General features: G+C 41.7%; 1 protein-coding gene across 3 annotated transcripts in view; it reads right to left on the reverse strand.

Moving 5' to 3' along the window:
- The window catches only part of ARHGAP22 (Rho GTPase activating protein 22), a 144,469-nt gene extending 121,392 nt beyond the window's left edge, over nt 1–23,077 (reverse strand). Inside the window, exons 1-2 of one of the 3 annotated variants that reach the window (XM_027648154.1) lie at nt 22,544–23,073; nt 2,750–2,949 (exon numbers count right to left, since the gene is read on the reverse strand). In XM_027648154.1, the coding sequence (XP_027503955.1) occupies nt 2,750–2,949; nt 22,544–22,577 (234 nt within the window). In that variant the 5' untranslated portion in view covers nt 22,578–23,073. Of the gene's footprint in view, nt 1–2,749; nt 2,950–22,543 lie in introns of all 3 variants that reach the window. The other 2 variants (XM_027648155.1, XM_027648156.1) reach the window with 2 other exon arrangements.
- Between the last annotated feature and the right edge of the window lie 4,558 nt (nt 23,078–27,635).

Here is a 27,635-nt window from a genome sequence, read left to right on the forward strand (position 1 = left end):
CTAATCCCCAGTAGGCTCTCTAGGTAGCGCTGCAGAAAAGTGTCAAGGTTCAGTTCCTGTCCCCTACTTAGTGTTAGGATAAGACTGTGGAAGGATACAATGTAGGAGGACACTTAGCATTCTGAGAGGTTTATCTAGAATGGTTGCAAGTTTTAAAATTAAGGTAAAATAAGTCAACAGAATAGGATAAACTTTCAGCACCCTCCCCTCCCTATCCTATTGCCCTACAATTTGACTTCGAAGTTCACTGAGATTTGAAGACATGCTGAAGGCATTCCAAAGATAACAGGAAAACACTGGAAAGGCAACATGATAAAAATGGAGATGCATTTCAAATTATTCTAAATGGAACAAAAAAAGTATAACATACGACATTATCTTTAGAGTCCAGTGGCCAGAACACATTCTAGAAAATTCTGCTGTTTTCTAGAGTGCAAAATTCAATCCCACTGCAAATGCACTAAAGCCTTTTATCATGCCAAGTCAATACTGAAAGAAAGGTTAATGAATTAGTTGCACAGTGGCTTCTGTTCCCCTGGAAACTGGGGAGGAGTGCATGCTATCTCCTATCCTGGGAATAGAAATGAACCCAAAGCTACTTTAAAAACCGACCAATATATTGATAGAGTCAGCAGGAGCATCAAAAGCTCTTTGCAGGTCAGTCCTCCCCTCCCCCATTCCTCATGGGGGCAACCTGAGAAAACACTCAAGAAAAGTAATGTCTGCAAGTCCACCCTCTAAACATTGGACTCTGAGTGGGCTGTGCAACTGCAACTATGTCATATGGCACACAAATTGCACACACCTTCAACACTACTCAATCCATTAAGACCACAGAGTAATTCCTCTTCACTCTAGAAAGCCTGTGTGATTCTCCCGCCATTAGATTACAGCTCCATCTTTTTAGCATTATTATCAAGGGAAGAACATCTGCAATTTCCTCTTAGAATCTGATTTTCGTAAAAATAGGCAATGCAACATCCATAAAAAAAGCTGTTATTTCATGTTTGTGTTTTGAAACATTATGTCATAAATCTCACTTATCAGCTGAACAATAAGAATACAACCTTCTTCCAGAGTATGTATAAATAATCAAGTAGGCAGAAGATCAATGGGAATTTTGGTGCAGCTACTGATTTAGTTTTTGCACACAAGCTTGCAGACCACACTTGATATATAAAACAAAAAGACTTAAATTAAGCATGAGTACCTTTCAGGTTAAAGGAAATTAGGGATTAATATCAACTGATGCAAATATCTCCATGGTCTGTAACAAAGATCTTCAAAGGTCTCAATTGTGTTCCTTTGTAGGCATCCCTGTGCCATTGCCCCCTCATTCCAGAAAATCCCAAGCAATAGTTATCTACAAGTTACAAAAGTAGATCTCACCTGTGGGATGCATACAGCCCTAGCTCAAGTCAGATGCAAATCCTAGTTTGCAATTCCTAAAAGAATAGTCAGGACACAGTCCTTTATCATCCTATACAAAATAATATTCTGCGATTCTGTGAAAACTGCTTCCCATGGTGATAAATGTATGGCAACCCCATGCCCCAAAAGGGTCAAGGTTAAAGAAACACTTTACAACATGACTACTGAGGCAGTTTCTTCCTCGTCACGTTCACTAACACAGTTCAGAAGTGCTCAGTGGATATGTGCTCCATATCCATTGCACAGGAATATAAGGTGCTTGGCCTAAAAGCACAAAATCCAGCTGTTGCTTGCAGCATCCTGAGTAACCAGGCTACATCATCAGGTCCAAGTGTCTGTAGCCTTTACACAGCAGGCTGTCCATAATGATGGACCAAATCTCTGATTAGGAGAGTGTAAGATATAAGATGCAGCCAACATCCTCATTCATCTACCATACTTATATCAGGCCCACAGGGGAATATTCATTTCCATTCTCACTCTACAATGAAATTTATGTGACAGTCAAGCACACAGCTGCATCAAGCAGTTCAATAATCATCTATAATGAGCATGTGGATGGTGATGATATTACACAGGCTGACTGTCACTCTGTAATGCCTGTACTGACTCATCAGGAGGCAGCAGTATAGGGACATTGTCTGGCTTATTCAATTATGTTCCCTCTGTTCAATGACTCTGGCTAAAGGCCTGACAGTCAAAAAATAACTACATGAATGATGATACATAATCTACTACAGCACCTAGGGAAGACCTTAGCTCAAATGCTGCAAGAGTATTTTACAGGCATTTGAAGAAGATAAGAAATTCTTTATCTCCTCTATAAGCTTTATCCCATAGCACAACACCCTCTTCTTCCCCCACAGTGCCAAAACATATTACAGCCCATTCTCAAGGCCTTCGTGCCAGCATGCAACAAAACCTACCTCTCTACACACACAAGTCAGCCCTACACAGCTGGTTCACCTCTCAGCGAACAATGGATTAGTTGGGAGATAATGACTCCCAGCTGACTAAGCAAGGTTAATCACTCCTGCCTCAGGAATCTGGAACTCCATAGCTCTTCCTGTCAAACTCCAGTCTCACAGATGACCATACCAAGATTTGGAGGTCAGCATGCCCTAGTGGGTAAGTAAACACCTTCTAACCTTTTCCCAAGCTCTACAACTTGCCTGATAGAAGTCTCCTTACCATGTCTCTTGCCTTTGAACCTTCTTAAGCGTGTATGGTTTTGGCGAGGATAGAAAGCAACTGAAATGAGCTGTCAATCAAAGCAGTAACTGCGATCTACACAGAAGTCACAACCAATAAGTCATACCTGAGGTTTAGTTTCCTCTTCATCCTTGTAATAGAAGAGCTGATCCCCACGCAGCACAAACCATCGCTGCTGCCAGTTCTTCATAATGCTCCTTTGTTTCTTTAGCCAGCCACACTTCAGCACACGTTCTTGAGGGTTTGGAGAAGAAGGTCTGGAGGGAGGCCCAATCTGTTCACCCATCACCAAACTCCTTGACCGGGCTGAAAAGGCAATTACAGAGTAAATGAAAAAAAAATAAATAAGGATAAGAACACTCAGAGAGGCTAAATAACTGTTCTAAACCTTCTTCTCAGACGTGGATAGAGCATTACATGTATGCTACCTCTTTGAGCAGGTACTTGTTTTTCAGGGTGTACATTCAAGTTCATGACAGTCAAACAAAAGACAAACCACCTTTTTGGTACTGCTCACTCCAGCAACCTTCTAAAGTGACACAATACCTCCACTAAGGCTCCACTGCTCATACTACCTTTCTTCGTGGCAAATCATTACTGAATTCCAGCTCTATAATAATGATATTGCTCTCTCCTAAAGGCATATTTAGCCAATGAGGATGTGCAAAAAGTGTGGTGAGGGGGGACAGAAAAGGAAAAAAAAGGAGAGAGTATAAGAAAATATTCTTACTCCACACACTACCACTGTGGGGTGATTAGCCAGTGAACCCAGCTGCCATAAGAAAAAAAATTAAAAACTGGGAAAGATTCAAAAAGAGAATTATCAATCAAAGTGACAAAGACAAAAGACATATAGATAGCATAGCTATGCAGAATGATTAAAGTCATCTCACTGTTCAAGGCTTTCTGACATCGAAGCAGAAAAACAAAATTAAAACAAAAGATGAAATAAAGGAAAAAAAAATCAACATGTAAATCTGACTAAAGGTTTCAGAAATAGAAAAGAAATGCATGACCCTTTCTATTCTCTTCCCACATGCCTGCAGTAAGAGTACTAAAGTTTTGAGCATTTAGAGCTAGTCTGGCATAGCAGATAATGATTATATACTGCAGGCAGCAAGCCAGTTCTCTAGAATGGATAGGTTAGGTGACCTTATAGGTCTTTTCACCTCTACTTCCTTTGGATTTATGAAGTATCTTATAATAATAGTTATTTAATATTTCATGCCATCTTCCTTCATTAATGCTAACATGATCCTGCTCCTTCCCATTTTCTACAGTCAGCTAACTTAAAGCACAATTTATAATTGCTCACTTGGAACAAGGAGTTAGTTTAGAGGCCAATACCAGTAAATCTACATCACTGATGTCTTACATTAACACTGTAAAAAACAAAACCAAAACAAAACCAGGCAGCTAAAAACCAGGGAAGCTTCTAATTCACATATCCCTGATATGCTACAGCTAATCCAGATTGTCACAACAAAGGGTAACTCTGCCTCTCAGAGCACTGTCTAGCTTTGCCTCTTTTGGGTTCAGACAACTACAACATGGCCTTGATGTCACCACTCGATACTGGTTTCTGCTCCTCGTGCCTCATCACACATTGATGAAACTGAAAACATATGCCAAAGAAAGAAAAATAATTTGGAGGCTGTGGTGTTTGGGAAATAAAAACTGATGATAAGAAAAAAATAATTTAAAATAATCACAACTGCAACATCAAACTTGATCCTTTTTCGTCTCTTCCATCAAGCAAACTGCAAAATAAGGAGAGTCAGATAACAGACTTAGGTCAGATCTTTGGAGAACCTCCTCAGTGTAATCCAGTGAGGGAAATTCCATTAGTGTCTGTAATAAAATCTACTTTGACCTTCCTCATCACCTGGCAGTCAGGCCATCATGTTTTGCTTTATAAAGAAATATAAACCAGCACGTCTACACACTAAACATTTCTGTCAGCAGAGGGCAGATCTGAACAGTACCATGTCCTCCCATTATAAAAAAGTTTCAGTGACACTATCTCCACTTATACCATTTCATATACTTTCACTCTGGCTTAAGGATCTGCTCATCTCTCCTGTAACCATCCTGTAGGCACTCAGTTTGACCCCTGACAATTTCCCAGTTTTATAGGCAGAAGATGACATCACTTTGTTAGTCTTAAATGTCAGACTCAGTGAAAGCCCTGTCTGATAGGCAGAATGGATTTTTTTTTTTTCACTTCTCTGAACTGACAAGGTAAATTCTGGTACTGTCAACAGAACTGTGAATAACTGGTTTTGTCTTGTGCCAAGAGAAATTAGCTTTCAACTTATAACTATCCCGTTATAAGAAATCAAGTTTTTATTTTGTTAATAACTTCACTTAAAAATGTAAATTAAAAGTTGAAATATTCTAAGAAGTGCTGCTGCAGTATCATAGCTTTTTTTGAATTATACTTCCCTTATTTTTGGCTAAAATAGCTGGCTGAATTTAACCTGAGCTCATATACAGCACTAGTCCTACATCAGCAAAGTTTACCAGCAACCCTTGGATTTTCTTAAGTAACCCAGCACTCCTCAATTCTGGTTATTTTTACACAGTCAAAAGAATTCGAAAAAAAAAAATCATAATAAAGAATTCCCTTAAGATCAGGCTTTGATGTATCCAGGCTTATTCTCTAAGCTTGCACACTGTAGTCTGAGCTCTCACAGACAGGAATTATCATTCCAGTAAATATATCAACAACTGCTTTCCACCACACAGCCAAGATCGTCAGGATTCGGTTCCGGCCCTTCTGGCAGCACAGCACCTCTCACAGATAGATATAGAGTTACCAAAAAAAACCATCCCCTTCCCACACCCCCATCACCACCAAGTGCTAGAGGACCCCATTTCATGCACACACAGTAAGAAAATTCCCTGGTCATGTTTGAGTCTCTATTGCAGAGGCTTGCAGAAATTTAGTTGAACAAAACTTCTCTGCTTCATCCCAGGCCACATTTTACAACCATGACCAAACTGTAATCTGGTTTAGACTGTCCAGAATCGGTTCCACATTCATGTTACAACTTATGTTATTACAAGAGCAAATATCCCAAAAATTTGCTTTTACCAACAGCACTATAATGTTTCTTAGGCAACATCTTGGCTACTAATCTAACCATTTAGTCTAATAATACCAAAATCCATACTTCAGTAAGCACTTAAGTCATCTCCACACTGAAGTACCATAGCACTCTCCAGCTTAAGCACGAAAATCCCATCAGTTTCCAGTTTTCCTCACTTGCATATAGTTACATGCACCCTTTGCTATTTTACCCCTCTGCTTAAAAAGAAATCAGTTTTACTTACCTGGAAAACTACCATCTATATTGACAGACCTCACAAAACACATCAAACATCTTGCTTTGCAATAACCCTAAATAAGTTACTTTGTACTTCCACACACCCTTCAGTGCTATTTGTACAGTTCACCTAGCAACTATTTATTTTAGTCAAGAGTAAAAGCTTTCGTGATCACTCATGGGAGAATGTATTTTTTTTTATTTTATTTTATGCAGCACCCTGTCTCAGTCAATTGCTATGGTTGTCAATTCTTCATGCTGTCTTAGCTTTCCATTTCCTTAGTTTCTAATTGTGACTGTAATAGTTTATTTCATTAGGGAGATACTTAGCAACTTCATCTGCAAGTCAACAGCATGAATCAGATAGAAATTTTCAGAAAGAGGAATTATTTATGGCTATTAACAGCACTGATGTTTACACTCCATACTTCACAGAATACAATAATTGCATAGAGGTCAGAAGAAAAGTTTCACGGATGAGCACAGCCTTCCTCTAAAGCAGCAGGTATCTCATACTACTGGGATCAAAATATCTGCTTTGATAGTCTGATGCAGTACATCAAGCCCCTGATTCTTAATGGTAGAAATACATTCTTTATGCTCATCTATTGAACAGAATTATGGAATCAGCAGAACATAAGGAAGAAAACAAATCAATAAATCCGACTCACAACAACTCAGCAAATATTTACATGCCCTAGAGTTCTGATCCAGTAATGCTTTTTCAATAACACCACACAGTTTGGTTTCGCTCTTCACATTGTCGTTAGTTGATTATTGATTCAGTCATACATATAAGTTCTAAACCGAAATCAGTGTAGGAAGGATTCAAACTCTCCTTGGAAAAAAGTTTAGGATTCATTTGCACGGTGTGACAGTACTGAAATGCCAACCATATACCCACTCCACATCCACTCAGAAGCTGGGAAACAAGGCAATTCCAGCACAGCAAGGTAACAACAAACCAGGCAGACCCATATTCTTGCTACCCCACAGATGGCACTAACGAGTCAAGCCATTTTGAAATGGTAAGTAATAAAAGGCAAGAATCAGAATTACACACCTTGAAAATACTCCTCTGACTGGAAGTGACACTCCCCTCTGAAACCCCACGATTGGTTGTCATGTCTTTAATAGTAAATTCAAAGATTATCCCAAGGAGTGAATGGGTCAAATTGGATCGAGCCACACTGCTAATCCTTACAGAGGAACCATCCTTATCCCCATCCCAACACAGCCTTGTCTAAAGCTAATCTTTCTTTATTCTCTTCATTTCCCTATTATCAGGGCACCTGCCTCCAAGCTAACATCCACGTTCCTGTTCTCACATCTATTTTCTACCCTGAACATGCACATAACAGAGACATCATCTTCCCTTTCCATTCCTCCTTTCCCAGTTCAATCCTGCCTGGGAACACTATACAATCTCTTCTGCTCTTCTTCTCCTACTCCCAGCTCTGAACACCACTAGAGATTCGAGCACTCAGTAAGTACCTACTTAAACCAGATGTGGAAATCAATCAAGTCAACACAATTCAATATCAATTAAAGTCGTAATCTTTTGAAATTTCATAGGCAGTTAGCTAAAAATCAATATAGTCATTATAATTGATTTTGGCCAACAACTGTCCTACAGTAAAGGCACTTTGCTCTAGTGTGTCTTCAGTCTAACAACACAGTGACACACTATTATTTGTAATATAGTCTTTGTTTAAAGTATTACCCACAAAGGGAAGTGGTTTCACATCCTATAAACAATATTCTCAGTCATTTTATTTAATTCAAACTTGGCCTCAAAAGAGGATTCACTGGAAACACAAGTAATATGCTTTAGAAAGAGAAACTGAATTTCCTTTCACTGAATTGTAGGAAATAAAATATTTGGTTTAGACTTTTCTGTGTCCATAACACAATTGTATTTGTGTTTCAATTTGATAGTTGAGATACCAGAATCAGTAAGCACAAATGAAACCAAGATACTTCCTCAGCACCATCTGAGAATTAAGCATCTTGAAACACAATGAGCAAAGAAATTAAAGACAATGTTTGAAGTGGTTGGTGACAAGATGTGTTTAGGCAACTAGAAGGATATCAGTTATAAGGAACTGGCAAGGGCTTTTCGTTCCCTTAAGGTAAACAGAGCAGCAATCTGTACAGAAGCAAAAGGGTGCTACACAGCCACACACCTGCTCACATTTTGTCATCTGGAGGACAATTACCACACTCAGAAACATTACCATAAGAGCAGGTTGTGCTCCATCACTTCTATTCAATAAAGCTCCACCTGTCTACTCAGAACATTTTATAGAGCAAGGTGATGTTCTATGTTCTACTTCCTTCCCTTGTTTTTTCTTTCAGCCAAAATAAAAATACAAAAGGAAAAATAAATGGATCTGGAAACTCATCATTTTTTCCAAAAGAAAACAGTCATGCATTACACTATAAGCAGTGCAGTTCTGTAATCTTACTGTCCAACCAAAGGAAAATCAGGGAGACAATTAGCTTTACATATGTTAGTCTCGTAACCTTGTATTTTCTGCAGTGGTTGGGAAACCAGACTTAAAGTACCAAACCAGGTTAAAAAAAAAAAAAAAGACTGAAAGTCTGAAGGAAGGATCTGTTTGTACAGCTATTTATTTGCTATTAAGTGCCTGCAAGAACAACTGCATTCGCAAAGACCAATTCATAAACCTAAAATCCAGCATAAACTAATACAATTCACTGTACCATAGTATGATTGCACTCTCAGACTAGGGATAACTACTGCTAGAAACTGGTTATACATGCTGTCAAAAATACCTTTCAGCCCTTCACTGAAGGGCACAAACTTTTGTTACAGATTGTTTACCTATAGATAAGCGCATTCAGTTTAAAAACAAAAATCAAGAACGAACAAAAAACCCTACACACCAAACAGACACTCTTTTGAGCAGAAAGATACCCAAGAGAGGGATGAAGGAAGATCTGAACAGCAAGGAAGTAACCAAAAAGCATGTTTCAGCTATGGCCAAAGAATCTGAGCCAGCCTGAAGGACTCTGACAAGAACTATATATTGTAGTAGAAGATGCATGCCCAAAAAGGAGCCCAAATTCTTCATGAAGCAGCACTCTGTTTCCAGAACACAATTTCATCCCCTCTCAGAACTTCTAAGTCTAAAACCTGAAGGTTCTGGACTTTCAAGATTTTATAAAGGTTATTCTCTCATCTTTTTCGCACTGCCAGATCAGTCAGTGGTTTTTTCACTGGAAAACTGCAGGTGCACCAAGGACTTCTGAAGAATAACACCAGACTGCATATATTCTTTATATCAGCATGTTTTAAGGGTGAATGTGCTAACCGTACCTGGCAGCAAAGGATGCAAGATTTCCTGCCAGCTAGCAGGTTAGCACACCCAAACAACACTGTTAAAATACACATACTGCATCTGGTACTAAAAGCTGTGTAGCCCTACCATGCCATAAACTCAGGCACAGCAGGACACATTTAAAGTTGCCTTTACCCTTTCTAGAGTCATGGAGCTGGCTCAGGTCTTTGCATCACTCTTCAACAATCTCACAGCACTCCCTTTGTAGAACACAAAAAAAAAAATCTATTCCTTTGTTCCACCTACAGTACAGTATTTATGGAACACAGTCAGAAACAAAAGGCAAAGACACACTATTTTGAGAGAAGTTGCTTCCTGACTGGCATGAAGAAATTAATCTTGGACTTCTTTGCGTTGTTCAACAGCCATGACTTTTCACTAGCTTACAAATGGTATTGTGGGCTCTGTAAAAGGCACATTCTAAATAAGAAAAATAATTTTATACTCCAGTGACCTGTGTGATGTGACCATAAAAGCCACTTTAATGATCAGAGTTACTTGCAAAAGTATGCAGGTAGCACACTTAAACAAAGCAGCAGGGGGAAGACAAGAATCAACTTTAATCTTAGTTCTCTTTTTGAGTGGCACAAAGGTTCAAGGCTTCTGTGAAATATGCTAACTGATGACCTGGTAATGTCTTTATTGCATCAGAGAACACACCTACAGTAGCACAAACTGAAACACATTAATGCACAGCCTTTCCACAAGTCAAGGAAAACTCAAATCTGTTTAATAATCAATGTGACCCCCCCACACACAATGAAAAAAACAAAAAACAACCCATATAGTCAGAGCGATAATTTAGTCCTTTACTCCTTAAGAACAATTTAAATTCATCTTCAAACTATTGTTACAAATTGATGGCATCTTGGACTTCAGGAACAGCTAAGGATTTTGGCAATCCATTGCTGCCATCATGTAAGTAAAGGGGCATTGATCTGTTGGTTGACATTTCACTCCACCTCTGAAGACCTTTGACCTATTGTACAAAGAAGTCCCAAACTGCTGCTATCACTAGCAGCAAGAAAGCCAGCAGGTCTCAACTCCAAGAACAGTAAAGAGTTTAACCTTGTATTTAAAAAAAAAAAAAAATTGAATTGTAGCATTAAACCTTCATTATATGGGAAAACTGTGGTTTAAACAGGTTTTAAAATGGCTTTTGGTGGTGTCTTTGCAAACACATGCTTCTTCTTCCCAGCACCCCCCTGTGTTATCCATGCCGGAATGTCCTGGGAAGGTGTCCTGAGGTGTTTTCCATTGGCCTTTGTTAACTCCTTCCTGTGATTGGGTGTTCCTGTAAGCCCCTTGAGACTTCTAATTGGTTACTCTGTGAATCCTCCTAAACCCTATAAATGTAACATCCCCCACAATAAACTCGCTCTTGCCTCCTCTCCACGCCCGGTGTCCTGTGACCTGTCTCCCTGCCAGCCATGGGGCCACGTGCGGGGGGGGAGGGGGGAGCACCTCTCCCCTCCAGGCTCAGGGCCTGAAAAAGCCCTGGGATACCCCTGGAGTTTCCCCTTCCCCATCCCTCAAAGCGTCGCAATGGTTCTTCAGATGGAAATGGAACTAGAACTGGGCCAGCCCCACGTCGTGGATGGGGAAAGGGATCCAGATTGAATTACTGTCCCAGGTTGTGAGAATATGTGGAGGTTTTTGCACTTGTCAACAAAGAAACTTCTGCAGATAACCCACCACCAGCTGTCCCCAAAAGTGCTCTGCAAATACACAAAGCCAAGCCAATCTTCCCAAACCACTGGAATTAGACCAAGGATAAACACCAAGATGGAAGGGTGATGATTTGATTCTTTCTGCTACTGAACTACTGATTAACTGATCTAGTGAAGTGACTCTATTCCAAAAAACTGCAGTGAACTGAGGGAAACCATTGAGAACTATCAGCATCCAGATGAGGTAGCCTACATCTCCTCTGCAGAACTAGGACATTTGGCTAGGGCTGTATTATAAAGTAGTACAGCACACTGGGTGTGGGGTAGAACAAGTAGGGAGAAACAGCTGGTACTGCCGACATTGGAGTACATTTTATTCAAAAGTAATCCAAGATGGGAGATAAGCTCAGCTGGTTAGAGCATGGTGCTAACAACACTAAGGTTGAGGGTTCAATCCCCATATGGGCCACTCACTTAAGAACTGGACTCAATGATCCTTGAGGGTCCCTTCCAAATCAGAATATTCTGTGATTATGAGACTATGCTAAAACACCATCCAAAGCATGAAGGGTAGGAGAGGTCAGGAGACCTGCTGCAAAGGCATTGATCCAAAACAAAATGAGGTCTCCCCTGAGCCTCCTAACCTCCAGGCTAAACAATCCCAGCTCCCTTAGCCACTCCTCACAGGCACTTGTGCTCCAGACCCTTCACCAGCCTTGCTGCCCTTCTTTGATACGCTCCAGCACCTCAGCATTCTTCCTAAACTGAGGGGCCCAGAACTGGACATAGTATTTGAGGTGCAAATTCTTCATTGAAGAGTTTAAGTTCTGGTTGCTGAACCCCACCATTCCAATCTCTACTTTTACTGCTCCCAGTGCATCTGTAGTAGCAGCATGGCTGCATCTGTACAATGTGAATAAAAATGCATACAGAACAGCTCAGAGAAACTATAGCAAACACATCTGTGATAGGACAAGGAATGAAGACATCATTCATTTAGCACCCCAAGTACCGGCTCTTTACTTCTCAATAGAGGATATCACACTGAGTGGTGCAATTCTTATGCCTGCCTTTCAGTATTTCAGCACAGCAAAAAACCCAAACTCATGCAGCAGCATGAGTCAGCTTCTCCATAACAGAGTGTACAAAATACATCAGAACACAACCATTTATCATGCTCCCATCTTTTTCTTCTTTAACAGTGGCCTCCTCTCCCTCCTAGCAATAGGAGGATGATGCAGGTCATATTTTAAGCACTCTATTTAGCACAGCTTTCTCAAAGTCCATGAATATAAACACAGAAGACAAGGAACAACAACGTAATACTCTGTACTCTTGAGGCAGAATTAGAGAGCTACAAGTTCCATGACCTGAACACTTGTCAGTCAAGTAATACTCACATGCTTAAATTATTTCTTATGTACTGAAAGGGACACACAGAACCTAGAGGACCACTCCATTACAGATTTATGATAATCTACACCAGTAGGCAGCAGGTTCAAGTCTACTACTTTTTTATTCTTTTTTCGTAGGGTTGGGTGTACAGTCAAGCATATTCTTACTTATTCTTCTTCCTGATCATGAGTAGACTCTGTAACCAGTGTAACCAAATTCAACACTGTGTCCTTTGTTATTGAAAAACCAGAGTTACAAACCATATTGATAGGCTGCCCAAGTACAGAACTGCTCCCATCAAAAAACCATATTTTAAGGTCCCTTTATCTGCACCATCCTCTGAGTGCTCTCAACAGGATCCACTGCAGACTATTCAGAGGACAGATCAGCACTTAAGTCACAGCTATTTGGTGTGTCACTCTAAAGCACATGCACTTGTCACATACTATGGCCTACAAAACTGTCTAGCAATCCTAAACACCAGCTCTCCACTCCAACTGAACCCTGGCAGAACCTCTTGAATGCTGTAAATCTTCTCCATCTGGTTGGTCAGAACTGCCTTCCTGACAAGCACTGCTGAAGGCATCTCTGTTGCTGGCAAAGCTCTCATAGTTCTGTGGACATCTACACTGAACTACAGCTCACTGCTGCCAGAGGAGAGAAGTCTTATTCCTTTCTTTCTACATCCACTCTGTTCTTCCCTTCTGCTGATACACCCAGCCTTACATTCCCACAATATATTGACAAGGTGAGACCTTTCTATAAGAAAAGTTAACTTTCTACCATTCCAGTAAATATCTAAGATTTTTTTCTTCCTGCTATTTTAATGAGTCAAATCAGGTCACAGAAGGAAAACTGAATGAATACTTTGTACTCTCTCTGCAATCAGCAATAGCCCCTTGAAATCCTCCCTATGGGTATGACTATTAATTTTTAATAACCTTTCCAACCATAGTGGCTTAAGGAGCAAACAAAATATGCTGACCATGATAACATTCAGATTGGAGCTGAGATTGTAACCTGAGCTCGTACAGCATCAAATACTCCAGAGTTCTGATCAAGACCACAGCTCTACAGCACCACAGGTGCAGCACAAACATAGGTTCACTGCAGTGTTAACAACTCGAACTAGCCAGAGGCACCCCAGTCACCCATGGTTTTGATAAATACTAATGTCTGTGCCATGCCAAGCACGTGGTTCATGTTATTCTGACATGCATCACTGACATGCATCACTGACATGCATCACTGACATGCATCACTGACATGCATCACTGACATGCATCACTGACATGCATCACTGAAGCTATGAGCACCAAAGACCTTTGTCCACCATGCTCCATGAGATATTACTTCCCCAAATTATTCTGGACTGAAAAAATAATCTAGAGTACAGAAAACTTTCTGAAGGCCTTTAGCCAGGAATGGGCAATAAGATGAAGTGATATAATGACCCAGCCACTTTAAACAGTAAACTTCCAAAATCCAGCCATAACATTCTTTCCCTTATCCAAAGATGAGGGAGGTATTCATTCCTACCCTACTTTTCAGGACATAGCATTGAACCAACAGCTAGGTGTGCCTGTTTCAACATCATTGTACCTGTTTTCAATCTGCAACCGAATTCTGCTTCCTTCTCCATACAACAGCTGCCACACTGTCAGCATTGATTTGGGGGACAAAGGCAGAAGAAAATCAGGAATCCTTATTCTTACACTAATTCATACTCTGAATCTAAGTACTCAGATTATTTACCCATAAGTATTTGTGACAAGATGTCACTGGTTAATAGGGTAAACTGGAGGTCTGCAAAGGAGTATTAGCCCTGTGCCTATAGTTCACCTAAAGAGATAGTAATCAGCCCAATTCTTCCTTGTAAAACAAAATTAGTTCTCATCTTAGAAACAACATACACATCTTTCTTGTCATTCATCCCCAAACCACAGATTTTGGGTTTTTTGGTAACTTCAATACCAGTTCACAGGATGACAATCTTACCTGAAGCATAACAATTCTTAACACCTGCATTTAAGAGGAAGGATATTACAAGAAACACTTTTCAATCATACCAAAAACCTAGTATCTCCTCTCTTTAGCTCTTCATAAAGAAGAATTTACTGCTTTTTGGGCACAAGGGATGCACAAGAAAAGCCCTGTGGAAGGAAAACATGTTTAGAAAGACTGTCAGCAGCAGCAGCTTCCCTCCCCCACATTAGTTTTAAATACCTTCAACATGTGCAGGCCTGGGCAGAGTCTAGGTATAGATCCTTTCCTCTTCCAGATGAGCAGACAGATCACACTATGGCCTCATCAAGGAGTTTCCCCTTCCCACCACAGTGTGCCCTTATCATTACCTCAAACTACTTCTGCTCATACTGAAGGGAGCTGGAGAAAACAAATTAGGCTGTTTATGCTGCTATGCTTGCCTATCAACTACCGTGAATACAAAGGGAAAGCTGGCAAGAAGAAGTCATCATTCTGGTAGCAATCCTGCAATGAAGAGTAATACATTTATACAGGTACTAAAAGTGGCAGGTGACTCTCCTCTCAGGAGAGAGATGCTACCATTTGTAGTGCTTCCACTGCACTGTTCACAATCCTGTCAGTTTTACCCTGTACTCACTCAGTGGTATTCTACAAGTAATTAGAGAGCCTATGGCTTTTTAATTTTTTAATATTTAATTCCCTCCCCACAAGTGCTCCCTTCCCACAGTCCAGTTATCCTTAGAGCTGAATTACTGCTCTTTCTCATGGCCCTTTCCCCTCCCCAGGAGGTAAGGCCATGGCTCATTATTTCAAATTCAGATTGCCTGTGCTTAATAAGCTGGTGCCTGCCTGCAAACTTTTCAGGGCTTTTTCTATGGAGAGTGATTGCCTGCCTGAGCCTTCAGGCAAGGACAGAAAGCTGCTATTGCCAAGAACAGCACTTACTCCAGCACAAACCATGAAACCAGTTTGAGAGGGGCATCTCTACAGCAACGGGAAGATTATACCTTTGAACAAATCATGTGCTTCTTCATAGGACATACCACAAAATAAGAGTGGGAATGTGAACCTGTCTCTGGAGGAATCCCACAAACATCACTTTCTTGACTCCTTCTGTATCAAGACAACAGAGACAAAGAAATTACACCACAGAGCACTGCGATGCACCCCTGCACCAAAGCAGCACAGTGCTAGGAGCCTGGCCTGGTACCAAGGAGCAGAAGTAACTCCCTGCTTCATTCACCTCCCTCGGGCAGCACATGGTGAGAAGGAACACCCAGATCCTCCTGGTTTACTTGCCCTCCACACTTTACCTTTAGTCTGGTCCTATTTCTTCACACTGGCTCCAGGGCAGTTAATTCACCAGTGCACGAGCTCCAGACCCAGTGCTTCCCTCCACAGCCCTTGTACTGTTGCCTTAGGATTTTAAACTCAATTCACCAGCTTCATCTGAGTTACTCCAAAGCAAAAAGATAAAACCCAGACTCACATTGCCCCAGGGCTACTGCCACCTTCTCCTCCACAGTGTCTCAATAGACTCCTTCCTCCACCAGCTCACAAACTGAGACATAAACCAAAGCCTATTTACCACCACATCATCCTAGCCTTTTACCCACATACCTTTTCAGAGAACAGCTCCTGAAATTGCCTCTCCTACCTTAAAGAATCACTCATTTAAGGATGTGAGGTAGTGAACCTCCCCCTCACAGGTGCTCCTCCTTAACGGTGGCTCTGCCATGCCAGCTGCAGCTAGTCACACTGACTGCTCCCCGCCCTGGAGCCTGGTGTGCTCCCAGCAATGTTGGTGGGCTCTGAGAGCTGAGGGAAGTGTTTGGAGGAGTTCACAGCTTTAGGGCTGTTTACTTTGGTTCCAGGAGTAAGAAACTGGGTGTTATTATTTGCCTGGTAAGCTGAAGGTGCCAGGGTGCTGGCCTCCCACGTGTTCTGGGATAGCTGTGTACAGCATCAGCTCCTCAAACCAGAGCTGCAGCGTGGGGCTGTGGAGGCTCCTGTGCTCCTCTGCATAGAGCTAAGAGGCTGCAGGTGCTAAGCTGTGATTTGGTGAGGGGGAATAGACACATGAGAGAGTTGCCCTTCTCTGCCTTTCATTCACCAGTGAAAGGAGGGCTCTTTCACTCATTTGGAAAGGAATACAGCCTGAGGAGCTGCCTACACTGTACAGTCCCTGAGGGCCAGGACTTGCTCCAGCAGCACGGTGCTGGCCTCTGCAGGAGTCAAGGGGAAAGGTGCCACCAGTTTCCCCCTAATACCAGGAGAATATAGAAACATGACAGCGAACTCCTGTTGGGCACAGGGCAGCAGGATTGCCTCCTCTCTGTGGAGGACTTGGAGAGCAGCCAGAAGCTTGAGGGCTGATGCCTTCGTAAACAGAGAAGACTGAGTACACTCAGGACTGTTAGGTTAACTCCATGTCTCTATGAAATGCATTTATTTCACTGTTTCTAATTTTTTCGGTCTGCCATGTCCCTTTTAACAAACAGAGTTGCAAACTATTTCTTTTAGTCTCTCATTGAAATCACCTTTAACCACTGTTTTTTGTTTCCTTGCTGAGCCTCATCTCAGCTGTGCATCTTGTACTGATTGGCCTGTTACCTGTTTCTGCTACTGTGGTTCTGGGGTTTCTTCTTACATGAGACCCAACTCCTAGAACCTGAAGTGCATTGAAGATGATTTAGAATTATTAACTAGCCAGGCCAAATATAAATTTGAACAAGCAGAACCTTCTAATAGAGTGAGAGGTCACCTTCACTGGTCTAAAAATGCCTAATTCACATTCCCTTAGATGTCATTAATCATAATTTTCAAAGCTTATTCCTAAGCCTGGAAAACTCAGGAGAGATGAGAACTCCCAAAAGCCATGACTGGTTGATAGCCTTCTGCTGTGATTGAGACTGTCTTGAAGAAGTGATTAATAATGTCATTTTCTTTATACAAGAAATCTCTAGAGGGATGACCCAATGTTTCTGGTACAGAAAAAAATGTTCCTTGAGGCATCCCCCACAATTTCATACTGGTATATTCATCCTATTATGCTGACACCCTCCATTTACTCAAGAAATAAAGCTGAAGGTTGCATTTATATGTCTAGACTGTTCTTAACTGGTGAGTTTTCATGGAGTCGGATGTGTTGCAAGAACAAAACATGACCAGTGAAAAGCTGTTTAATAAGATGGAAGGATAATATTTTTTCACATACGCTACGCTTTGGGAAACAAGTTTCAAGTCCTGGTTCTGCCTTGGACTTCACATGTGGCCTAGGGTTTTGCCCTAATCCATGGAAAATAAATGTTACCTGTGAAATGTGGCACATGCAAAGGCAAATATGCTTTGAATTATTAAGCTCTGAGATACTATGGTAGTAAATCGTTGGCCACCTAAGTAATGGATTAACATAAAATTATCAGTTCTGAACACAAACTCTTGTGACTCTGACAACTTCAAAGATGTCTAAATTAGGAGTGGATCTGTTCTTTAATGGCAGGGAACCAATGTCCACATATGCATTACAAGAGACTCTGTTTTGGACTAGTTCTATTCTGATCCTATGGACTGGAACACACACTAGTTGCTGGAAAGCATTAGGTGCACTCCTGAAATTATCTTGCCACCTAGTTTAATCCAAAAGGAATACTACTTTGTTTGTTTATTCTGAGACTGCTTCATGACACAATCAGAGTGCAGTAAGTGACTAGAAATAGATTTGTTTCAAAAACTCACTTCTAACCCTAAAGTGCTCACGTAGATTACAAAGTATACTACTGTGACATGACTGTCACTTGGATTTGTATTGAATAATATGCTTTCAGTCTGCAGAATTAAGGTAGTCTGGATTTTCACTGGTTACTGTCTGTAGTCTTCTACGACACTGTGCTGGTTCTGGCTGGGGTAGAGTTAACTTTCTTCTCAGTGGCTACATGGCTGCATTTTGGATTTGTTCTGAACACAGTTTTCCAGCCTTTACTCTTCCAGTTGTCTTTCTGATTCTGCTGGTGGGCGAGTGAGCAAGGGGCCATGTGGCACTTGGTTGCTGGCTTGGGGTTAAACCACGACACACATCAACCCCAGTTCTTCTGCATGGTCCTTCCTCTTGCATAAGGCTGTCTCTTCATCTTACTCAAATACCCAGTTCTTTCTACAACCCCAACAACCCCACACACTCCTATATCCCTTAGCTGTTTGTCTGCCTTGAATATATGTGTGCTTTCACAGGACAACCAATATGTGTCTTTAGGATGGTCAGTTGGGCATTATCTTTCAGAACATATATTCCTGTTGACTACTAAGTGACAGTTCTCCCTAGGTGTACATATGGTTATATTTCCTCTGTCCTGCCACCAATTTTCTTTGAATTTATAGGAGCCAAATCTTGTTTTCAGACTCCTTTAGTTCTTTTAAATAAGATTCAGTTTAGCCGAGCTACATAAAAATTCTTAGGACAGAAATTGATAGAGAAATCATGCAATCGTGTATCCTTACTGCCATAAGAAAGCAACCTAAATATAGGGTATTCATGCTCCTGTAATCAAAGACACGGAACTTTCATTAAAAATACAATGACACCATTGCAAAGGCACTGAATATTAAAACCTAGCTGTGCTCACTGCAAGCATGTGAAGCTTACATTGTAAATGTGCACACTCCCAGAGGGCTATACTAGTACTTTACCCCCTGAAGTCCCTCCTGGCAGCATTACTATACACCAGCCTTAGAAACGCATTAAGTATGCTAAAGCCCACTTTTCATTAAAATTGAATTATGAAAAGTTTCAGAGGAGGAAAAAAGAGAGAGGGAAATACCTCTGTTCTACTACAGGCATGTGAAGATTACCAGTTCATTTGCAGGAGGCTAACTAGCCAAAATGTCTCCTATCACTTTTTCCGGGCTCTAGGTTTTAATTAAAACAGGCAAATAAAAGTTTAGTTCTTATGACTGTGAAGAAAATTTTCAACATACTGTAATATATGTGTGAGCATACCACAAACAGAAATAATAGGTCACTAGTACCCAGTCATACGAAGTCCCAGTAAGGAGAGAAGGTTTATCCTTAGTACCTCTACAGCTGAGACAGACTGTCCTGAAGACAAGACTATTGTAAAGAATCTCTCATGGCAGCAGACTTGCTTCCTATAGAGGGCAATTCCATCATACCACTCATTAAAATACAAATGCATAAGCTTCTACTCAGTCCAGCTTCCATTTCCTAGCACATTTAAATACAACTGGGAAGGTATACCCTGTTTGAGACTTTCCAAACCAAGGAAAAAATGCTTTGTTTCATTTTTTTAATCTCTTAAAACCAAAGAAACAAAAATGCATTCCTTGAGACTGAAGGATGTAGTCTGAAAACTGCTCTCCCTCCTCTCCATACTGAAAGTTTTCTTGCTTCCACTCTGCAAGGCAGTATTTCTATGCTCCATCACCTAATAAGAATGTGAAAATAGATATTTTCCATTGCAGTCACTTATTTCAGGCTCCTGTACTCCTCCAGTTGCTGTACATAAACCACTAGACGAAAAAATAAAACAAAATCCATTCAGGCCTACCCAGATGAATGATTTTCCAGAGGACAATTTATACCCATTAAGATTTTCAATCTGTGAGTTTTTACACCTTCCTAAGTCTTATGAAAACACAATGTACCTCTGTACGCATATTTCTGAGTTACGGATGTGAGGTTGCTGATGGAACAGCAAGGACTGTGTTATACTTGACATTTACTTTTAATAAGGCAAATTATCTTTGATCTCTACTATACCTTTCACAGATATTAAGAACTACACACTGGATGTCAAGCTCAAGTCCAGACTCAGCATTTTCAAAAGGCTGAATGTCTTTAAACCCAAGAGCTTTCTTAAGGACAGTCCACAAGTCAAACAAAAATGACAGCATCAGATGTCACAATTGAAGGTTTAAAGGTACATTTGTAGCAGAGAATTGGAAATAAAAGAGACATCAGTGAAGCATTCCTATTTGCAGCCTGAAGTGGAGTTATCTAGCCACATAGAGGGGTTTGAACCTCAAGGACTCTACAAATACATCCCTAGGTTCAGCTCAACTGCTGCTTCCTGTCACACTCAAGTGAATTCACAGGCTTGTACCTAGAGTATCCTTCCTTTTCCCTTCTATTCATTCTGTCTGCTCAGAGAATTCACACTGCCTCCCTTACACAACTAAGTCCTCAATGGCAGAGCTGACAGTCACTACTCTGAGAAGTCAGCCAAGCTCATGCAGCAGCTTGCAGCAGATCTCCTGCCCTCACTGTACACAGCACATTCTTGCAGCCTTCTGAATATTTTGCTCATCCACTGTTTATTACCTGAACCTTCATTAACAATCCCAACTGAGACACCAGGGAGCATGAACTACCATTTCACATTCACCTTAGTCTTGCAGAGTGGGACTCTAACCTTCAAGAAGCATTCAGCATCTTCAGCACCACCTGATTACAGTTCCTGTGAACAAGAGCTATAGAAGAACCTTTCAGGATTAGGTCCTACTTGGTAACCTTTGCCAGAGGTTACCAGTGCTTTGCCACAGCATTGCAAAAGTAGTTTCAAAAGTTTCAAAATTTCAAAACCCATCATGTCAGCTCTTTTCACAAGTTCTAAATTCATTCACAGTTAATGAACCCAACAGAACAAACCCAGAGAGAATTACATATAAATTGAGTCACAAAGTTACACTACAGTTTGTCCCCCAAGCATCAGTAGCCCATAGATATCTACAATCCCATAACTAGATTTCAATATTTGTTAATGCTCAACTTAAGTCTCTTCCAGATGATTTGAAGAGAGTGGAACAATGGCAAGCATGCTGTTCTGAAAGCCTGTGTTCCTCGCTGTCATTCAGAATTCCTGTACGACTCTACAAGCAACATCGAGCTTGTCTCATCAGAGCTATAATAGCAAACAGGAATGCTGGATAACACATGTATTAAAAGGAGATTAGACACCCCTTAGAAGGGGGATGGCGAAGAGGCAGCATCTACAAAAGACTTAATGAATTTCTACAAAATTGTGTAACTAAGAAATAAGTACTTATGACTTTACTGAGGGTGTGGTAGTACATATCCAATCCTGACACCTGCAGATGGCAAGAAGCTTCTTCCTTCCAAGATGCCAACAGCTGTTTAATGGGCTGTTGGTATTTTAAGGACTGTTCATCGTGTAATACTGCTTTAATATATATGAAGCCAAGTGACATTTAGCTGAAAGTACCCGTCTCAGAATCACAGTAGCTAGAAGCAGTGACGCTTTTCCTATTTTATAATGGTGGCATGGCTGAAGAATACCCTAATCTTTGCATACTCTTCTGACTGTGTTTGGTTTAGCTCCTAAATGACATTAGTCTAATCTGCTTCCACAGTGTGCAGGAAAATGTATCCCTCTGAGACTCTCATTAGTTTGAGAGTGGCAGCAATCATCAACAAACGCCATGTCAAACGAGCAACTGGTGAAGATCACAAAATACATCCCCTGCCAGAGCATCTCTTGCAGGTGACCTGACTTGGAGACAATGGCTGTGCCCAGCCCCAGCTAATTGCTTTACAAACACTGCACACAACACTCAGAGGTCTGCTCAAAGCAGCTATTGCAAACCCAGGGCATGTTTTCCTTCCTCCCTTTTGTCTTGCCAACAAGCTCACACAGAACGACTATCTCCACCTCCTGCTTCCAGCCCTGGAAGGATAGTGCTACAGCAAACTGCTTCTCCAAGATGCTGCAGGTAAACTTGTCACAACTGTCTCCAACTGTGATAATGAATTCAGCGTTAGAAACACAGCATTAGCAACCAGCACGGGGGTGAAAAGGCTCCGTCGAGTCCCAGGACAGAGTACAATTTTTTTAATTGTCCCTGCTGCTCAGTCCTGAAATTGCAGACCATGCTGGTGAACACCAGCACAGGATCTCCTCCTGCGCTTCATTCTCCCCGAACATTCATTCCCGCTGCACTCCCCAGGGCTGGCTTCGGCCAGCGGGGTATCAGCCTTGCTCTGCCGGGCAGCCCCTGCAGCCCAGGTGGGGGACACTCCGCGGGCAGCGCTAGGGTCTCTCCGCCACCGCCGCGAAGTTTCCCGATGCCGGCAGACGGTCTCCCTCCCCACAACGCGAGGCGCAGGGGTAGGCACACTCACCTCTCCTGGCCTGCCTGATCTTGGGGCTCAGCATGCTCCCGGCTGGGCGCTGCTCGCAGCATCAGCACCCGGCCCCGGCCGCCGCCCCGCGCATCGCCGCCACCGCCGCTCAGACGCCGCTTCTCGCCGCTTCCAGCTCTGGCTCGGGGGAGACGCTTCACATGGGGCTGAATAAACCCTAATGCATTATTTATCCGGCCTCCAATTAATTCCCATCCAAACTAGGCATTAAGTGTGTCGGTAATTATTGGCGATAGATCACCAGAGCGCAACACGAGGGCTGGACCTGGCTCCTGCCGCTAATTGGCCACGCGGCCAATGATCAATGTGCCGCTTCCAGGGAGCGGCGCGGATCCCCGCTCCCGGTCTGCATCTTCCTCCGGTCGCGCTCAACAGATGCTTTGACTCGACAAGGATCAGATCAGGAGCTGAACCTGACTCGTCGTGATTTCTTCTGCATTATAAGAAATACCAAGTGCGCTGGTCCTGAGGGTAGCGGCGTGCTGGGCCGCCTGCTGCGCACTGCATCCCTCGCGGGGAGGCATTCCGGTGAGCTGAGGGAGAAACGACCTACTGCTCTTTGCGAGAGGGAAAGATATCTCTTGCCTGCACCGACAGCCTGGCAGGATAGGATTACATTTTAGCACCCATCATTTTTATTTGTACTGCTTGCTGAGCTCCCCCTCCCCCCCCCTCCCCCTCTTGGAGGGGAGGCAAAGCCAGAAGGGAGGAAAGGACAAACATTTGTTGAAATAGGTAGATACTATTCAACAGTATCTATAAAATATAGATAGATAATTGCACGATAATTGCATATGAGTAATGGGCACATCCTGACCCTGGGCTTCTCTTTGCTCAACCTCCTTCCTCTCCATCCCCATCTGCTGAGCAGGTCCTTCTGCAAGTGTCAAAAAGGGGGTAAATATTCCCCTAGCAATGTACATGCCCTGCAGTATCATCCTGCAGGTTTGTATTGCTGAGGTATACTGAAAAAAGGCATCTGAGATTGGCAGCTTTCTCCTCTACCATGATCTATCATATCCTGGATACTGAATACTGGCCATGAAGTTATATCTTCAATACTGGAAGAGGTTCTCTGGCTCTTGTTAGAGGTTGTACTTCTCAATGTGCAGACTGTAGCAATGGCTAAGATATTTTGGACCTTTAGCTGCCAGTGGAACCAGCTGCTTATAAGTGTAAATCTTTGAGTTCATGGTGTCATGAACTCAGATTTACACACTTATGAGGATAGAAGTGGGATCCGAACCACTGTCTCTGTTTCAAATACACAGGCTCTTGCAGTTATTTTCCCACTAATCATCTGTATTAGCTGGGTTTCAGCACAGTGATGACTAGCTAACTGATAATCCCTTGGCCAACAAACTTAGAAAGCATCCTGATACTGTGGATAACCAGCAACAGCATCAGCAGAAGGAAGTTACATTTCTGCCTTTCTACCCAACCTCAAACCCTGGATAAAAAAGTCATTTCTACCAACTATTTAATAGAAGTCTTTCTCCATATTTTTAGCATTTCTTATGTGCTTTGATGCTGTTTATATGCATCATTTTGCAATTTCAGCAGGAAGTCAAAAGGTGTGTACAGTAAACGTGACAAGGGATAAAATTAAATGAACTTTTAACCTCATGGGAAGCGTGGAACACTTCATCCTGCAAAGTCACTTCCCATGAAAACTTGATTTCCCTTCAGGGAAAACACATTATATAATGTGACCTATATAAATAATTGGGTAAAATGAAAACATTCAAACAAATAACAGCCAAGTTCAACACTAAATTCTAACTTCTAAGGTTTTTTTTAAATAAAAAATTCTCAATGTAAACAGAAATATTCAGTCTGATCCTGTTAAAAATGTTTTGCTTTGACTTAAACATTTTCAGCCTTTTTAAAGCAATTTTCAAAGGATAAACATAATTTAAATGATTTTTTAAGACTTGGAAATTTCTGAATTTTTCCCCCAATTTGAGCATTGGTTTGAAGTTCACCTCTGAATTCTCAAATACACTATTTGGGGAAAGCAAATTGTTTGTCAGAGAAAAAACCCAAACCAAACAAGCCAGCTGAGAGATAAAAAAAAAAGCAAGTGGTTCCATACTGGCTGCAATGCTTTGGTCTGACAATTTAAATAAATACTTCCTGAAAGAAACACTGAAAGTAGATCCAGTAGAAAGGTAGACTAACAAATGTCTAGAGGGAGCCAGACTTATGGGAATGTTTAATTCCTGAAGCCTGTGTACTGAACTGCTTAAACTGAGCAGGATAATTGGGACAAGATATCTCAATAGTTTGTATTTAGCTTAATTCTCCTGTGAGTTTCACAGCCCCTTTCCATCCCACAGGTAGTTTCTCAGGGGGTGAGTTCCTCAGCTGTATCAACACCGCAGAATCACATCCCACAGGGGCCCTACCCATGGAACAGGGCTGGGAGTGCAACTTATTTGTAGCCCAAGTCAATTCTTTACATGCATCTGTCCCACACCACTGTCATCTGCCCCTTCAACACACATAAAATCATAGAATCATTGTTAAGGTTCAATACGACCTCCAAGATCATGAAGTCAAACCATCAGCCTGCAAAGAGGTGTTTTGAATATATACCTTTCTATATAAAAAGCCCCCGTGTAAAAGGTAACACAGCTCTGAGTAGTCTGTGGTGAATACAGGAGTGGTACAACTGAGAAAAATAGTTACAGTTCTGTGACACCAGTTCTCTGCTCTCACCCAGCAAAGGTATCCTTGAGGAGAGTTTGAAATACCCTGATTAGAGAATTCAGTCAGAAATGCCAGAAGAGGCACCTGGGCATGTTCTGCAGCTTGAGAGTTCCTGAAGTTGTATACTGACCCTCACACTGAGTCATTACACCAGCAATTCTTAATAATGCCTACCTGCTGCTGCAGACCACAACTCATCTGTGTCCTTGCTATTGAAGCCTAGAGTTATGATACCAGAAAAATTCTGGAGTAGAGGTGCAGAAGGAGTTACAACAGTCATAACAAGCAGCAGTGATGTTCTTGCACCTAAGCACACTCTACAAAGACTACAGAAACTTATGTTGTGGCCCTGAAGTACACTAATAGCCTTAACAGCCCTGACACACCCCACATGGCCACCACCCACAGCCTCTGCCCATAGGTCCAGGATCTCCATTTAAACCCAAGCTTGGGCTTCACATCTAGTCTCAGCTGCCTCATAGGAGTACTGTTTCTTAGTGCAACTGTAGTGATGCATGAGTTTGGATTGTGATCTATAGATCAAATTCTCAGCTTGACCTTACATTTGCCTTGTTGCTGTGGATCTAGCTAGTAATGGAAGGATTGGGTCTGACAGTAGTAATCTTTATCCTACCTCAGCTGTGGATTATTTTCCTGGCTTGACCCTAGACCTGCTTCTTCATCATCATGAATATGTTTTATGATCTGGATTCCTGATTGCATCTGGCTATTTCTAAGTCTTTTATCCTTACTTTGTTCAAGTACTGTGGGGACTGTGCCCTACTGTGCTGTGCTGTCCCTCCCTTTCCCTTAGGTAGGGTGTGGATGTTGCTGGTTATCTTATTCCAGAGCTAGGCTAAAGACGGCCCAATTTAGCAGGCTTCTGGGCAGTAGGCAATGAGGCTTTTATGAATGACTGATCTGAATCAAGAGGGGCATCTCTGATGGCTTGAGATACCAATGACCTTGATATACAGGGTCTGTACCAGATGGTGGAAACCACTGCTCCCATGGTTATATGCCTCTGCTTGGTCAAATCTAGAATGGTAGTCTATTATAGAGTTCTAAGCTAGAAAATAGAAATCACTTGGTTAACCAAGTGCTAGAGAACTGCTACTATCTGACTCTAACATAAATCTAAAAATAAATGTGCCTGTTAATTATCTGCTGCCTTTCTGGAATGTGGAAAAACTCTTCTGCCTATCACAAGTGCTTACCATTGACTGTTAAGCACACATAATGAAGGAAGGTACTGTGACCTAGGGATCAGAAAACTTAAGGAGAGTGAGGAGGTGTGGTCTCTAATCTTAATGCTGGTTGATTTCCCATGGCTACATGCAAGATATTTAATCCCATCCACATTAATGCAGTGTTTTGAGATCTGGGATTGGCAAGTGCTATCTAACTGCAGAGGATGTAAGAAGTTACTGCAGCAGGGACACTCACAGGAGATATGATTCATCTGTTGGCGCCAAGGCTGATGACTGGAGGCTATGAAACATGTTGGGTGCTTGAGACGGAAGAGTGCGTGGGCCAGTGAAGTTACTGAGTCTGTTGTGAGGCGGATTGAATGGATCTCTGTTTCCCCAGGCTGCACACACAGCATGCTGTCACCTACCAATTATCAAATGGTATATCCTTTTTTCCTCCTCCTCATCTTCTGCTTCCATATACAGGCCAAGGACTTGTTGTAACTAGCTGATTGATATATTCTCTTTTCTTTACTTATCAGCAAGATGCATCTGGATCAAAGCCCAAGATCTAATCACCCTGGACTTTGGCACCATTGAACTCTATATCCAGTTTATTTAGATTGCAATTTTGGTTACAAACTACTCTCATATGGTATAAAATGGAGTTGATGGAAAACAGTCCAAAGAAACAAGGAAAGACCATGATGTGCATTTTGAGATCAATAACTGCGGTAGCATTTCTTCTGCAAGGCAAGTTAGAATGGTTATGGATACAGGAATTGTGGGAATTCTGCTGAAGAATATTGGACATAAATTGACAACTTTTCAAGTATCTAATGACCAGAAAGAATTTCAGTTTGATATGAGCCTTGCTTACAGGCTGAGTGATCACCAGCTGAAACCTCTTGATGGTTTTTCAGCTTGTTTACGAGGTCAAAAAGGCCACTGGCCTTTCAGCTGTCAGTAACCAGTGATTTTACTGCAGTCTTAGGAGATATAGCAAGAAACATTCAAACCATGGAGGCACAATTCCCCTGTTCTTCTTTTGAGATGGCCTCTCTAGTGTCATGTAAGCTGATGGGGCAGGATGGAAAAAGCTGCGCAGATGTTCTAGAGTGGCTATGGAAAGAACTGGAAGTTCAAAGATATCTTTGAGAAAAAAATAA

This window comes from Corapipo altera, unplaced genomic scaffold (genome assembly GCF_003945725.1).
Source record: "Corapipo altera isolate COAL_440 unplaced genomic scaffold, ASM394572v1 56, whole genome shotgun sequence".
NCBI lineage: Eukaryota > Metazoa > Chordata > Aves > Passeriformes > Pipridae > Corapipo > Corapipo altera.